General features: G+C 43.4%; 1 protein-coding gene across 1 annotated transcript in view; it reads left to right on the top strand.

Annotated features, from left to right (window-relative positions):
• The window catches only part of adamts3 (ADAM metallopeptidase with thrombospondin type 1 motif, 3), a 434436-nt gene that overhangs the window by 223904 nt on the left and 194571 nt on the right, over nucleotides 1-15961 (top strand). The window contains exon 6 of the mRNA XM_041185298.1: nucleotides 8566-8649. Coding sequence (XP_041041232.1) covers nucleotides 8566-8649 — 84 coding nt within the window. The remainder of the gene's footprint in view (nucleotides 1-8565; nucleotides 8650-15961) is intronic.

Genomic DNA, 15961 nt, shown 5'->3' with positions numbered 1-15961 from the left:
TGAGGTGTGAGATCCCTGTGGTATTGTGATGGGTTTGTGAGTGCGTGAGTTGAGAGTGATGAGGAGTGTATCTTATTCTGGCATGAGACCATTCATCATGTTGCAGCACAGGGTGGCTTTCCTCTTTTGCAGGGCATTGGCGCTGACCACCACTGCACTGCCTCTCATGCTGGATTGGTGACTTTGCTTGCTGGTCTTCATGCAGAGGAGGGGGTAGAGGACAACACGGCGGGCCTCCACTGCGTCTAAAAATTGCTTGAGGAATGCATCGTTAAACCAGGGTAGTTGGGGAGGGGGAGTTGCAGTCTCCTTGCCTTTTGGGGCCATGTCCTCCATGCAGCAGCCCTGGGCTGGAAGCACTGAGAGGTATGCGCACGGCTGCTCTTTAAATATGGTGCCTGGTGTGATGAAGCGATAAGGTCGGGCGAATGAGATCCTGCCCACCATCAAAACGATGTGTTTCCCGGGAATGCATGATTAATGAGGCGGGATTGGGACAATTTGGTGTGAAAAGCCGCCATTGTGGCCAGTGGGAAAAAAGCTCTTTTTCCCGCCCGCTACCACACAGTGCACATCTGGGATAATTCCATGCAATAGAACAGATGGCCATCTGTTCTTCTGCTTCAAAGGTTGAAAAAATGGCTGAGATATTTCAAAGACCTCAAAGGTTTTTAACGTATCCAACTCTGGTAGTTCTACTGACACAGCTGTAAACTAGAATCTCACTATAAATACTTGCTCCAGTTCCAAACCCACTAATGGTTTCGCTCAGCAGGGGTTGTTGACACAGCTGTCAAGGGAACTGTGAGCTTTGTTTCGATTAAAGTTTTATGCGCAGTTAATGTGACTAAAGTTTTTGGAAAGGTTTGAATGGCTGCTTGTTTATTTTGACAGTTTTATAACCATCTTAAGAGGAATAATGTTTTCAGTTGAAGTTTGAATGGCTGTGTGTTTGATTGGCAGCTTTATGAACTTGTAAGAGGATTAAGTTTTCTTGAAGAGATTTCTGAATGCCTGTAATATACAATGAGGAGGAGAGTAACAGACTTCAGGAGAACATAGACTAGTGACATGTGGTCAGACATTTGGCGGATGGAATTTAATGCCGAGAAGTGTGAAGGGATTTTTGAATGAAGGAATAGGGAGGCAATATAAACAAAAAGATATAATTTTAAAGGGAGTGTAGAAATGGAAAAACCCGGGGATTCACACACATAAATCTTAGAAGGTGGCAGGGGCAAGTTGAAAAACATCAGGCTGTTGAAAACATTAGGCATTTAGTTCTTGGGAATGCACTGGGGCAAGTGGAGTGTGTTACAGTGGGAGAATATTTGGATAAAAGTGACCATAATATAATTCGGTTTATAGCAGTTAAGGGAAGGAAAAATCAAAAGTGAGATTACCCAACTGGATGAGTGACTTGAGAAAGCACCTAACACAAGTGGACTGAAAACAAAGATTGCCCAGGAATTCAGCTAATGAGCAGTAACAGACCTTCAAGGCGAAGGTAGTTCAGGCATGAAAGTTCCTGCAAGTTGGAAAGATGACTTATCCAAAGCCAGAGCTTCCTGAACGATAAAGGAAATCGTAGTTAAAATATAACAGAAAAAGAAGCTTTTTGACAAATGTCAGATACAGAATACAAACTCAAGTCAGGAGTGTTATGAAATATTGCCCACTCATCTGAATGAGTGCAGCTGCAGTAACACTCAAAAGACTCAACACCATCCAGGACAAAGCAGGCACTTGACTGGTACCCCTTCCACTATCTTAAACATTCACTCCATCCAACCCCAGTACAACATAGTTGCAGTATGTACTATTTACAAGATACACTGCCAAAATTTCTTCGACAGCATCTTCCAGAACAGTGATCTCTACCATCTAGAAGGACAAGGGTAGCAGGAGGATGGGCAAAACTACTACCTGCAAGTTCCCCTCCAAGTGACTGGCCATCTGATTTGCTACTATATCACTGGTCCTCACTGTTGCCTGGTCAAAATCCTGGAACTTCCTCCCTGACAGTACTGTGGATTTACCTTCACCACACAGAATGCAGCAGTTCATGAAGGCAGCTCAGTACCACCTTCTGAAAGTCAATTATGGATGGGCAATAAATGTGGACATTGCTAGTTGTGCCCACATCCAGTGAATGAATCGAAAAAAAACAAAATTAATTCACACCTGGGGAAGCATAGCTAACATAGATTTGTTAAAGGAAAATAGGGTCAGACTAACCTGTTCGAGTTCTTTAATAAAGTAACAGAGAAGGGTGAAGAAAGTAGTGCAGTAGATATATTTATATATAGTAATGAAAACTATACTTGCCTCAGAGTGGATAGTGGAAGTCAGGAACTTTAGCTCCTAATGGACCTTGGAGCTTTTCTGTATGTGCTGACTGCAGTGTAAACTCTTCGAGCCCAGGACAGGCCCAGCGCACCTGCGCATAAAGAGAGAAAAAATGGTACGAAAACCTGGTCAGTTGATCAGGAGTGGAGTGTCATGGAAGACTATTGTTGCAGGCAAGGGACAGGGAGTGGTCCCAAAGGGAGAAGGGACAGGGAGAGGCCCCAAAGGAAGAGTCCCAGAGAAGGGGCAGAGACAGGAAAAGATCCAAGATCAGTTTTAAAAAAGAGGAACAAAGAAATGGGTCCAAATAGGAAAAGAGCTGCAGGGAGCAGACTTTAAATGAAGCAGGCAGCTGAAGGCTGGTGACTCCGTGCTGCGGGCTGTTGGGACAAAGGTACCACTTTGGAGCAGTAGTTTTCTGCTTGGTGTGGCCTACCTGGCGTAGTGCTTGTGAGTTGGTGCTTGGGTGTATACTTGGTATACAGTGGAATGAGATCTCAGGAGACGAGATTGAACCGCTGCAAGGTGGGCTGTTGTTGGTGCCGTCCGAGATGAAGTGACTTTTGGAAGAATTCCCAGGTTAGATCTTCAAAGGTGAAGACTTAAATTTTTTGTGAGAGAGACAGAGTTTCAATGAGATTGGTTGACTCAAAGTGTTTATTGACATCTAGGTGGATTGTTGAGAAATCCGTGGACTCTGTCTTGGCTGCATCTGCCATTTATTTTGTAATGTCGTGTGTTCAACCACAATTTTTTGATAATTCACATGCATCTCATACTTACCCTGAATGTGTATGAGATTGATATTGTGAATTGTTTTATCCCTCTGGCTTTGTATAGTAAAGCTTATTTTTGTTTGTTCAAAACCCATGGAATACTGTGGCTTTATTCACTGAGCAAGTGTCTTAAATCTCAAATATAAAAGCAAAATACTGCGGATGCTAGAAATCTGAAATAAAAACAGAAAATGCTGGAAAACCTCAGCAGGTCTGACAGCATCTGTGGAGAGTGAAACAGAGTTAACATTTCAAGTCTGTATGACCCTTCTTCAGAGCTAAAAAGAGGTAGAAATGTGATGAAATTTATACTGTTTAAGGGGGTGGAGTAGGTGAAGCTGGAAATAAGGTCAGTGATAGTTGGGAGCTAAGGAGAGATTGACAATTTCATGGACGACAAGACAAAGGGTAATGTAGTGGTAAGGGCTGAAGAAGATGCTGATAGTGGCGTAAAGGTAACAAAGCAGAATGTTTTACAAGCAGAATAAGGGTAAGCACTCTGTGAAAGAGAAACATGGAAAAAGTAACAGATGGCCCTTTTGGGGCAGGGTCATGCTTGCAGACAGTGCAAAGATACTCTGCAAAGCGATCCCCCAGTCTATGTTTGGTCTCCCCAATGTAGAGGAGGCCACATTGGGAGCAGCGAATGCAATACACTAAATTGAAAGAGGTGCAAGTGAAACGCTGCTTCACCTGAAAGGAGTGTTTGGGCCCTTGGACGGTGAGGAGGGAGGAGGTAAAGGGGCAAGTATTGTACCTTCTGTGATTGCATGGGAAGGTGCCGTGGGAGTGGGGTGGGGGGGGGGGGGGGGGGGGGGGGGGGGGGGTGGGGGTAAGGGATAGAAAGAGGATTAAAAATGGGATAAAGCAATGAATAAAAATGAAAATAAGTGGTAAAATATGAAAACAAATTTTAAAAAAAGGAAATTAAAAAAGGGTTGAAGATAGAGGAGAGAGTTCATGGTCTGAAGTTGTTGAACACAATGTTAAGTCCAGAAGGCTGTAAAGTGCCTAGTCGGAAGATGAGGTTCTGTTCCTCCAGTTTGCGTTGAGCTTCACTGGAACAATGCAGCAAGCCAAGGACAGACATATGGGCAAGAGAGCAGGGTGGAGTGTTGAAATGGCAAGTGACAGGGAGGTCTGGGTCATTCTTGCAGACAGAGCGAAGGTGTTCTGCGAAGTGATCACCCAGTCTGCATTTGGTCTCCCCAGTGTAGAGGAGGCCGTATTGGGAGCAGCTAATGCAGTAGACCAAATTGAAGGAGGTGCAAGTGAAGTGCTGCCTGAAAGGAGTGTTTGGGCCCTTGGACACTGAGGAGGGAGGAGATAAAGGGGCAGGCGTTGCACCTTCTGGATTGCATGGCAAGGTGTCGTGGGAAGTGGGTGAAGTGTTGGGAGTGATGGAGGAGTGAACCAGGGTGTCGTGGAGGGAACGGAATGCTGACGGGGGAGCGGGGTGGTGGGGGGGGTGGCGGGGGTTGGTGAGGGGAAGATGTATTTGGTGATGGCATCATACTGGAGTTGGAGGAAATGGCAGAGGCTGATCCTTTGAATGCAGAGGCTGGTGGGGTGAAAAGTGAGAATATGGGGGCTATCACGGCTCTGGAAGGGAGGGGGAGGTGTGAGGCGTGGGAGATGGGTCAGATATGGTTGAGGGCCCTGTCAACCACAGTGGGTGGGAAACCTCGGTTAAGGAAGAAGGAAGACATGTCAGAATCGCCGTTTTGGAAAGTGGCATCATCGGAACAGATGCGACAGAGGCAAAGGATTGAGATGGAGTCCTTACAGGAAGCAGGCCGTGAGGAGCTGTAGTCGAGGTAGCTGTGGGAGTCGGTGGGCTTGTAATGATATTGGTGGACAGTCTATCACCAGAAATGGAGACAGAGAGGTCAAGGAATGGAAGGGAAGTGTTGGAGATGGACCATGTGAAAATGATGGAGGGGTGGAAATTGGAAGCAAAATTAATAAAATTTTCCAGGTCGAGACGAGAGCATGAAGCAGCACCAAAACAGCCATCAATGTATTGAAAAAAGAATCGTGGGAGGGGGTCTGAGTAGGACTGGAACAAGGAATGTTCCCCCTACCCATAAAGGGACAGGCATAACTGGGACCCATGTGGATACCCAAAGCCACACCTTTTATTTGGAGATAAAAACAAAAAACTGCGGATGCTGGAAATCCAAAACAAAAATAAAAATACCTGGAAAAACTCAGCAGGTCTGGCAGCATCTGCAGAGAGGAACACAGTTAACGTTTCGAGTCCATATGACTCTTCAACAGAACTAAGTAAAAATAGAAAAGAGGTGAAATATAAACTAGTTTAAGGGGGGAGCGGTGGTAGAGTAGATAGAGGGCCCGTGATAGGTGGAGGTAGCCAAAAGATGTCATAGACAAAAGGACAAAGAGGTGTTGAAGGTGGTGATATTATCTAAGGAATGTGCTAATTAAGGGTAGAAAGCAGGACAAGCAAGGTAGAGATAGCCCTAGTCGGGATGGGGTGGGTTGAAGGGAAGGGATCGACATATGCTAAAAGGTAGAGATAAAACAATGGATGGAAATACATTTAAAAATAATGGAAATGGGTATTTTATTTGGAGGAAGTGTGACAAGTTTAAGTGAGAGAACAAGTTCAACTGGATGGAGGAGAGTGGTGGTGGATGGGGATTGTTCAGGCTTCTGTTCAAGGAAGAAGCGAAGAGTCCTCAGACAATCCCGGTGGGGGGGATAGAGATGTAGAGGGATTGGACGTCCGTGGTGAAGAGGGGGCAGTTAAGGCCAGGAAACTGGAAATTGTTAATATGACATAGGGCATCAGAGGAATTGTGTATTTAGGTGGAAAGAGACATAAGAACATAAGGAATAGGAGCAGGAGTAGACCATTTGGCTCCTGAAGCCTACCCCGCCTTTCAATAGGATCATGGCTGATCTGCCCCAGGCCTCAACTCCTCTTCTGCGTCAGCTCCTCATAGCCCTCTAAAATCTATCTACCTCTTTAAATACTTCCAGTGATCTAGCCTCCACAACACTCTGAGGTAGAGAATTCCAGACAGTCACCACCCTCTGAGAGAAGAAATTCCTTTGCATCTCAGTTTTAAATGAGTGTCCCCTTGTTCTATGACTATGTCCCTTAGTTCGAGATTCCCCCACCAGTGGAAACATCTCAACACCTACCTTGTCAAGCCCCCTCAGAATCTTGTACATTTCAATAAGATCACCCCTCATTGTTCTAAACTCTAGTGAATAAAGGGATAACCTGTTGAGCCATTCTTGATAAGTCAACCCCTTCATCCCAAGACTGGACAAGGGGAGAGAGAATGGAGCCAAGATAGGAAGGAATGAGTTCCCTGGGGCAGGAACAGGTTGACATAATGGGTCTATAGGGACAGACCTGTTTGTGGATTTTGGGAAGGAGATAAAAGCGGGCTATCTGGGGTTGGGAGACTGTCAGGTTGGAAGCTGTGGAGGGAAGATCTCTAGAGGAGATGAGGTCAGTGACAGTCCTGGAAACAATGGCTTTATGTTTGGTGGTGGGGTCATGGTCCATGAGGAGGTAGGAAGAAGTGTCTGAGTGTTAGCGCTCAGCCTCTGCGAGCTGGAAGTCAGTACGCCATACAACAGCACCACCCTGGTCGGCAGGTTTGATAACCAAGTCAGGGTTGGACCCAAGAGAATGGAGTCAGTCTGTGATATCTTGGCATGATAAAAACACTGGTGCATACATATGGAGCTCTAGTACCCAACTGAACTGGTTTAATCTGGTTTTAGTTTATATGCATTCATACACAAATGGCCACAAGAGGCTGCTATTGTGATGATCATGATCTGCAATATACCTCCTGAAAGGGGAGTGGAAACAGATGCCATAGTAACCTGCAAAAGGGAATTAGATAAATACTTGGAAGAGGGAAACATTTACAAGGCTATGGGGAATGAGCAGGGGAGTGTGACTAATTGGATAGTTCTACCAAAGACGTGGCACCGGCACAATGGGCTGAATGGCCTTCTGTGCTGTATCATTCTACTTTGGCAGAAGTGAAAATTCTTCTTTAAAACAAGTAGAGATAACTGGTAGGACTTTTATTTTAAAATTTTGTGAAGCATTTTCATGTGCAGTTATATAGTTTTTTTTAAGAGCCCTGATCTGTTAGAGATTAAGTAAACTACTAATGGGGCTTATAAACTAATCCATATTGGCAAGTCATGATTTTTATACAGTATCTCTTGTTTTTTAAATAGTTTGTTTCTTGATTTATGAGACCGTGGGGTTGGCATGTCTGCAAGTACTGTGAAATCAAGGGTTCCACTCCTGCTCCTCCTGGCTCAACAGCAATTTTTAAAGTAACTTACCTTTTTGGGTTGGTTGCTGCTTAGTCCGCAGGGACTGCTAAAGAATCCTTAATGCAACAGGCTGCAATGCACATTGAATTTCAGTTTATCAGAGGAAGCCTATAACAATTGTTAGCTCCCTATTCTATTTACTTAAGGGGCCCAAAGCCCACTTTAGGCAGCAGTCAGGGAAGACTGAAAACTTGCCTGACCCTCTATAGGGTTGACATTTTTCTTTTTTTTTATTTATTCATTCATGGGATGTGGGCATCGCTTGCCAGGTCAGCATTTATTGCCCATCCCTAATTGCCCTTGAGAAGGCGGTGGTGAGCAACCTTCTTGAACTGCTGCAGACCGTGTGTTGTGGGAACACCCATAATGATGTAAGGGTTAGGCACCCTTGTAACTTGGCTGATTGGCCCCCAAAATCAGCCCTCTTTGTATTGGGTTTCAATGGTTGTATTGAGTTCTAATTTTTTACTCTCATGATGTTCATGCCTTTGTGGTCTTCATCAAATTTGGACCACTTCCTCCGAACCAGTCAGGGCCCCCAAGCAGATCCAGTGAAAGGGCATGCAGTACATCAATGAACACAATCGTCGTTGGCTAATGCTCTACAGCAAGTCACTGCTTAAACAATAATTGGATGAATATTTCATGGTAAACAACTCCTACCTTGTTAGTCCTCTGAATTACTAGTAGCAATGTCACAGGAAATGCATCAATTATTTAACAGAGCTTGAGCTGACATATGTATTTAAATTGGTGAGCTCAAAAACTTTTCTATTTAAAATATAAGAATGGCTAACTCTTATATAAGGAGATCCAACTGAGATTGTGCCATAATGAGATTAATTACACAGTTCTGTGGAAGGGTCATGAGGACTCGAAGCGTCAACTCTTTTCTTCTCTGCCGATGCTGCCAGACCTGCTGAGTTTTTCCAGGTAATTCTATTTTTGTTTTTAATTATACAGTTGATATTTGCATTTAAGTGCAAAATAAAGGTAGAGCTGTAAATTGAGTGGAAGATAATGACACAGACAGCTCCCAGAAACAGGCGGATAATTTGCAAATTGGAATAATGTCAATACTGTCCCTTCCTTTCATTGTCAGGTTAATGAGATTTACCATGATAAATCGCTGGGAGCCCATGTGAATGTGGTACTGGTACGAATGATCATGCTGGGATATGCAAAGGTAAGAGTAGAGTCCAGACTGTTCACAGTCTATCACATTTTAAGTGTTTTCCATTTTGACAAGCTGTTGTAGAAATGGTTTAGAAAGAAAAGGACAAATGAAAAAGTGAGAGCTGATTTGAGCTTTTTATGTGACATCTTGAGATATATTTAGATTTCAAAATGGTACTTTGTGCATTCTTTGCCTCTCCTCTGTATATGTTTTATTCATTTGCACATTATTTAGTTATAAAAAAACCCTAATAGCAACAATTCATGAGAGCTGGTGGCTATAATTAGAAGTTTCTTTCAGATAATAATTGATGACTAATTAAAATGTGCAATCAATTCACCATTTATAGCTTAGTTGGAAAGGTGTTTGTGCAGTATCACTGGTGGAAAGTGGCTCCTTCTATTGCAGAGACTCAATTGAAGTGAGAGTGACTGCCCTTGACATCAAGGTAGAATTTAACCGAGTGTGGCATCAAGAAGCCTTCGGAATACTAGAGTCAATGGCTGTTGTCGAAAACGCTCCACTGGTTGGAGTCATACGTAGCACAAAGATGGTTGTGGTTTTTGGAGGGCAACCACCTCAATTTTGGGACATCACTGCAGGAGTTCCTCAGGGTAGTGTCCATGCCCAATCACCTTCAGCTGCTTCATCAATGACCTTCCTTCCACCATAAGGTCAGAAGTGGGGATGTTCGCTGATGATTGCACAATGTTCAGCACCATTTGCAACTCCTCAGATACTGAAGCAATCCATGTCCAAATGCAGCAAGACCTGGACAATATCCATGCTTGGGCTGACAAGTGGCAAGTCACTTTTGCATCACACAACTGCTAGCCAATGACCATTTCCAACAAAAGAGGTGGCATTACTATCACTGAATCCCCCACTATCAACATCCTGGAGGTTACCATTGTGCAGAAACTAAACTGGATTAGCCATATAAATACTGTGGCTACAAGAGCTGGTCAGAGGCTAGGAATCCTGCGGCAAGTAACTCACCTCCTGACTCCCCAAAGCCTGTGCACCATCTACAAGGCACAAGTCACAAGCATGATGGAATACTCCCCATTTGCCTGGATGAGTGCAGCTCCAACAACACTCAAGAAGCTTGACACCATCCAGGACAAAGCAGCTGCTTGATTGGCACCCCATCCACAAATATTCGTTCCCTCCACCACCGATGTACAATAGCAGCAGTGTGTACCATCTACAAGATGCACTGCAGGAACTCACCAAAGCTGCTTAGGCAGCACCTTCCAAACCCACGACAGCTCCCATCTAGAAGGACAAAGGCAGCAGATACATGGGAACACTACCACCTGGAAGTTCCCCTCCAAGCCAATCATCATTCCGATTTGGAAATATATCGCTGTTTCTTCACTGGAGCTCCCTAACAGCACTGTGGGTGTACCCGCACCACATGGACTGCAGCAGTTCAAGAAGGAAGCTCACCAATACCTTCTCAAGGGTAATTAGGGATGACCAATAAATACTGTCCTGGCCAGCGACACCCACAACCCATTAATGAATAAAAAAAATTATTGAGGGATTGATGACACTCCTCAATTGTGAAGTGTCTAGGCAAGGAATGCCACTTAAAACTGTCATGCATTTTTCCCATTTAGTCAGAAGGAAGGAATTTGAGTAGGCTGCTGTGATATTAAGACAGGCTGCTGGCATGAGTTCCAACATCCTTCATCTGTGGTTTACTTATGAGGTAACTGTTGGTGCACTTCAATGTGGTTGACTCTTAACTGCCCTCTGAAATGGCCTAGCAAGCCACTCAGTTGTATCAAACCACTACAAAGTCTCAAAAAAGGAATGAAGCCGGACAAACCACCCAGCATCAACCTAGGCACCAGTAACAACAATGGCAAACTCAGCCCTGTCGACCCCACAAAAATCCTCCTTACTAACATCTGAGTGCCAAAATTGGGAGAGCTGTCTCACAGACTAGTCAAGCAACAGCCTGACATAGTCATCATCACAAAATTAATCTTACAGACAATGTCCCAGACACCACCATCACCATCCCTTGATATATTCTATCCCATCAGCAGGACAGACCCAGGAGAGGTGATGGGACAGTGGTATACAGTTGGGAGGGAGTCCTCAACATCAACTTTGGACCCCATGAAGCCTCATGGTATCAGGTCAAATATGGGCAAGGAAACCTCCTACTAATTACCATGCACCACCCCCCCTCAGCTGATGAAGCAGTGCTCCTCCATGTTGAACACCACTTGGAGGAGGCACAGAGGATGGCAAGGGCACAGAATGTACTCTGGGTGGGGTACTTCAGTGTCCATCATGAAGAGTGGCTTGGTTGCACAGGTACTAACTGAGCTGGCTGAGTCCTAAAAGACATAGCTGCTAGACTGGGTCTCCAGCAGGTAGTGAGGGAACCAGCAGAGGGAAAAACATTCTTGACCTCATCTTCACCAACCTGCCTGCCCCAGATGCATCTGTCCATGACAGTATCGGTAGGAGTGACCACTGCACAGTCCTTGTGGAGACGAAATCCTGCCTTCACATGGAGGATACCCTCCATCATGTGTGGTGCTACTACCGTGCCGAATGGGATAGATTTCCAACAGATCTAGCAACTCGACTGGGCATCCATGAGGTGCTGTAGGCCATCAGCAGCAGCAGAATTATACTTGAACACAATCTGTAACCAGCATATCCCCAACTCTACCATTATCATCAAGCCAGGGGATCAACCCTGGTTCAATGAAGAGTGCAAGAGGGCATGCCAGGAGCAGCACCAGGCATACCTAAAAATGAGGTGTCAGCAGTGTTATGGCACAGCCGATGGTAAATGCTGAGTTGTTCAAATCCCAAAGGGAAACTGGAAACAACTGCTACAACTTGTTTTTCAATTTGTATAAATTTTGAGATGCGTGCCCTGTATTCAGTAGTAATAATACCACCAAGTCTTATAAGTTTTTACAAAACTACATTAAACATTTATTAATAGAAGAAATAGCTTTAACACATACATTGATCTACAAGTTACTGCTATAAAAATGTCTAAATTCCATACTCAATCTAACTCCCAGTTACACTTTCGTTAAGGCAACAGTAAGACACATAGAGCTGCATCTTCCGGTTGGTGAGCAGAGAGCGGGGCGTGCGTCCCGATGTCACCCCATGTCATTTAGATTTGCTGAACAGTCAACGGCCACTTAAGCCTTTAAAACTGTAACTAAGCCAAATAATGGACCTGCCCGTCCAACCTTAAGGGCAGGCGAGGAAACCAGACTGCCTTTAGAAAAAACATGAAACCTCATCCACAGGCGAGATGAGGTTTCATGAGGGCTTTAAAATGTTTATGAAATGTTGAAAGAAAATAAGTTGACATGTCCCAGCTCATGTAACAGTGTCACATGAGGGGATATGTCAGGAATTTTTATTCCACACTTCCACAAATTTTTAAAAATTCCAGCGATCTACCTGAGGAGTCACTTAGCCTCAGGGAGATCTGTGCACTCTTTCGCACGTATGCGCAAAAGAGCGCATTCCCGGCTGAAGGAATCCTGCCCCCACCTGCACAGGGAGCACATAACGCTTCCGAGTGGACATCACACTGGGCGGGCCTTAATTGGCCTGCCCACATAAAATGGCAGCGCACCCCCAATAGGGGGCGCCAATCAGGAATCCGCCTGCTCGCGCATGCTTCCGCAGTTCTCCCCCAACTGGGGGAAAATGTTGCCCATAGATTTTAAAAGACCCAGGCAAAGAAACATGATACACTGAACAAGTCGACTTCCAGATGAGTTTTCTTAACTTCAGTTCTTTAAAGACAGCAGCCTGAGGCATAGATGTTGAAGGCTTTTCACACATTTGGAAGATCTTAAAATGCCTCCCCGTACACACAGCCCTTGCTCCTTCGTTATATATATCTTCCTCTTTGAATGCAAATACCCATTGTTTCACTATGTCTTTCGAACTTTTATCTCCCTGATAATAAAACCCTCTCATAGCACTAAGTTTTATCAGTAATCTTTGGGAAAATTAATAGTTTCTAAGCTTCAACTGGCTAGGTGACACACTTCACCCCTCCTTTGAAAACAATCTGGTCTGGTTTATTTCAAAATGCAAATGTTCCTTTGACATCGATATTTCTAAATTTCCCCATGATTATCTAATTAACATTTCAAACCTAACCTCTCTTAGTCAAAGCATCCAGGCTAGCTGCCTCTAATTCAATTAAATCTCTCTCACACAGACACACATACACACACACACACAAACACACACACACAGACATATCCCACTATCATTCTATTTTACAATAAATTCCAATAACATTAGGAGAATTTTTATATCTTCTTGACATCCCCTCCATATTGAAAAATGTACCATCATAATTTAAATAGACGGCTTCATTTTTATTGACCCATCTTATACTATCTCCTTTACTTATCTATCTACTTACATTATTACATTACCAGATGCATGCATCGACATAATATATATTGTTAATCCTTCGCATCAACAGAAATCATTCCAGTTCAGAGTCCAGGAGGAGAATCTTCTCCCGATCGGGGGGGGGTGGGGGGGTGGTGGTGGTGGTTGGGTGGGAGTGGGCGCGGCCGGGAGCGCAGCCGATCGCCACCTATGATCAGCTGGGCACTGCCATTTTATGTGATGCACGCCCAGAAATGCTGAGTGCTTCCAGTGTGGGCGGGGGAATAGGCTGAGTTGGGGAATGCGCTCTTTCACGCAAAAGAACGCAGAAATCTCCCTGAGGCACAGCGCTGCCTCAGGGAGATTAGTTTTAGTTCAGAAAATTTTAATAAGGAAGAAAACAATTTTAAGACATTTCCATTCATGAAAGTGTCACATGAGCTGGGACATATCTATGAATGTTATTAAAAGTTTTTATAAAACTTTAAATACATTCATGAAACCTCATCCCGCCCGTGGATGATGTTTCATGATAAATGCAAAGGCTGCCTGGGCTCTTCGCCTGCCCGCCAACTTAAGTTTGGACAGGCAGCTCAGTTTATTGTTTTAACTGATATTTAAATGGCCTTAAAAGGCCTTTGACAGTTCGGTGGGCGTGCACCCACCGAATTGAAAATCTGAATGACACACAGAGTGACGTCAAGATGCATGCCTGACATAACCGCACGTCATTTTATGTGTTGGCAAGCAGGCCTCACCCCCGCTCACCGAGCCAAAGATTCTGGCCCAGGTTTTTAAATGTCCAATTTTCCCTTGAAGCTTCAAACTCTTGATAAAGCATCTGCAATCAGATTTTCTCATCCAGCTAGTTTAAATGGTCACAATAATAAACTCCATCTGAATAGCCTTGCACATCTATCTCAAAACTTGTCCAGAAACTTTAAAGGATTGTGGTCTGTATAAACAATTGTTTATGATGACTTGTTTTAGATTTCAATTTACTGCAATGCTAACACAAACCCAATGTCTCATTTTTAGTCATTGAATATCTTCTCTGTTGTGCATTCAACTTCCATGAAAAATATCCTATCGGTTTTTCAATTTCAGTGTCATCTTTTTGTAACAGTACAGCCCCAATGCCTATATCACTCGCGTCAATGGCCAAGTTAAATTGCTTGGCCTAATTGGGCACTGTCAAAACTGATGTCATAGTTAATACAGTTTTCAAACTGTCAAGTGCCTTCTGAGACTCCTATGTTCATTGTTCTTTTTTAATAGTTCAGTCAGTGGAGCAACTACACTGCTAAAATTTGGTACAGATTTCCGATAAAACCCACTCATTCCCAGAAATCTCAAAATTTCTCATTTTGTTGTAGGCACTGGGAAATCCTTGATAGCTTTGACTTTCACATTTCTCAGAGCCGCCTTATCATGTCCAATGGTATGGCCTAGATACGTAACTTGCGCTTTTGCAAGTTCACTTTTATCCAAGCTCAACACCAAATTAGCTTCTTGTAATCAAGTAAATAATTCTTCCAGATGCTGTAAATGATCATCCCATGTCTGACTGAAAACTATTAAGTCATCAATATAAACAGCACAATTGCTTAGACCACCAGTTACTTTGTTCGTCAATCTTTGAATTGTCACAGGTGCATTCTTTATACTAAATGGTATGACTTAAACTGATATAGCCCATTTAGCATTACAAATGCCAATATCTCCTTTGCTCTCTCCGATAATGATATTTGTCCATATCCTTTTAGCAAGGCAATCTTTGTGATAAGCTTTGATTGTCCCACATTCTCGTTGCAATCCTCCAACCATGGTATTGGATATGATCCGCTTTTGTCACCGCATTCACATTTTGATAGTCCACACACAGTTTTTGTGTTCCATCTGATTTCGGTACCAGTAGAACAGACGAACTCCGGTTACTGCAACTAGACTCAATGATATTACTTGTGATAACTTTGCTGGATTTAATCTATAAGGCTGTTGCCTTATCGAAGATGAAACTTCTACAGACACATCATGTGTAGCTAAGTCTGTCCTCCCCAACTCATTTCTACAAATAGCTTTGTGTGACTGCAATAGCTTTTCCAAATCACATTGGCACTTGTCTGGAAGGTAACTCAATATTACGTTTAAATTTTCAAGTACCCCCTCATCATCCAATTTGATTACAGAATCCTGCATTTCTACTTCTTTCTCTTTATCTACTAACACCTCCTTTGGGTCCTCTTCCCTGTCAAAGTACTTTTTAAGCATATTTACATGAAATACTCTCTGCTTCTTTCTTCTATCTGGAGTATTTATTAAATAATTTATTTCACTCAATTTCTTTTCAATCCTGTAAGGCCCATTAAACCTTGCCCTTAAGAGTCACCCAATACAGTAACAGAACTAGCACTTTCTCTCCAACAACAAAATTCCAAGCTTTTTTTAAAATTCATTCACAGGATGTGGGCTTTGCTGGCTGGGCCAGCATTTATTGCCCAACCCTAGTTGCTCATGAGAAGGTGGTGGTGAGCTGTAGCCTTCCTCTCTGCTTTCATTCTCATCACTTGCTGTGATATCTTTAAATGTTCCCTAGCCAACTCACATGTTCTGTCTAATCTCTCTCTGAAGTTTGATAAGTAATTCAGGAGAATCATTTCTGAATTTTGTCTCACCAATTTCTCATAAGTCAATTTCAGTAGTCTGTTATCTCATGATGATAGACTATTCAAAAGGACTAAAACCAGTCGATGCATTAGAAGTGTCCTTAATAACAAATAACAAGAATGAGATGATAATCCTGACTTTACGTTCTTACCAATGGTTTTTAGAATTTAATGCCATCTTTCCAAAGCCCCTTGTGACTCAGGATGTTAAGCTGTTGTCTTAAATTGTTTTATCCCCAAGC

The sequence above is a fragment of the Carcharodon carcharias genome, chromosome 4 (assembly GCF_017639515.1).
Source record: "Carcharodon carcharias isolate sCarCar2 chromosome 4, sCarCar2.pri, whole genome shotgun sequence".
NCBI classification, from domain to species: domain Eukaryota; kingdom Metazoa; phylum Chordata; class Chondrichthyes; order Lamniformes; family Lamnidae; genus Carcharodon; species Carcharodon carcharias.
Note: the sequence above shows the minus strand (reverse complement) of the source record. Positions and strands in the feature narration are given on the sequence as shown.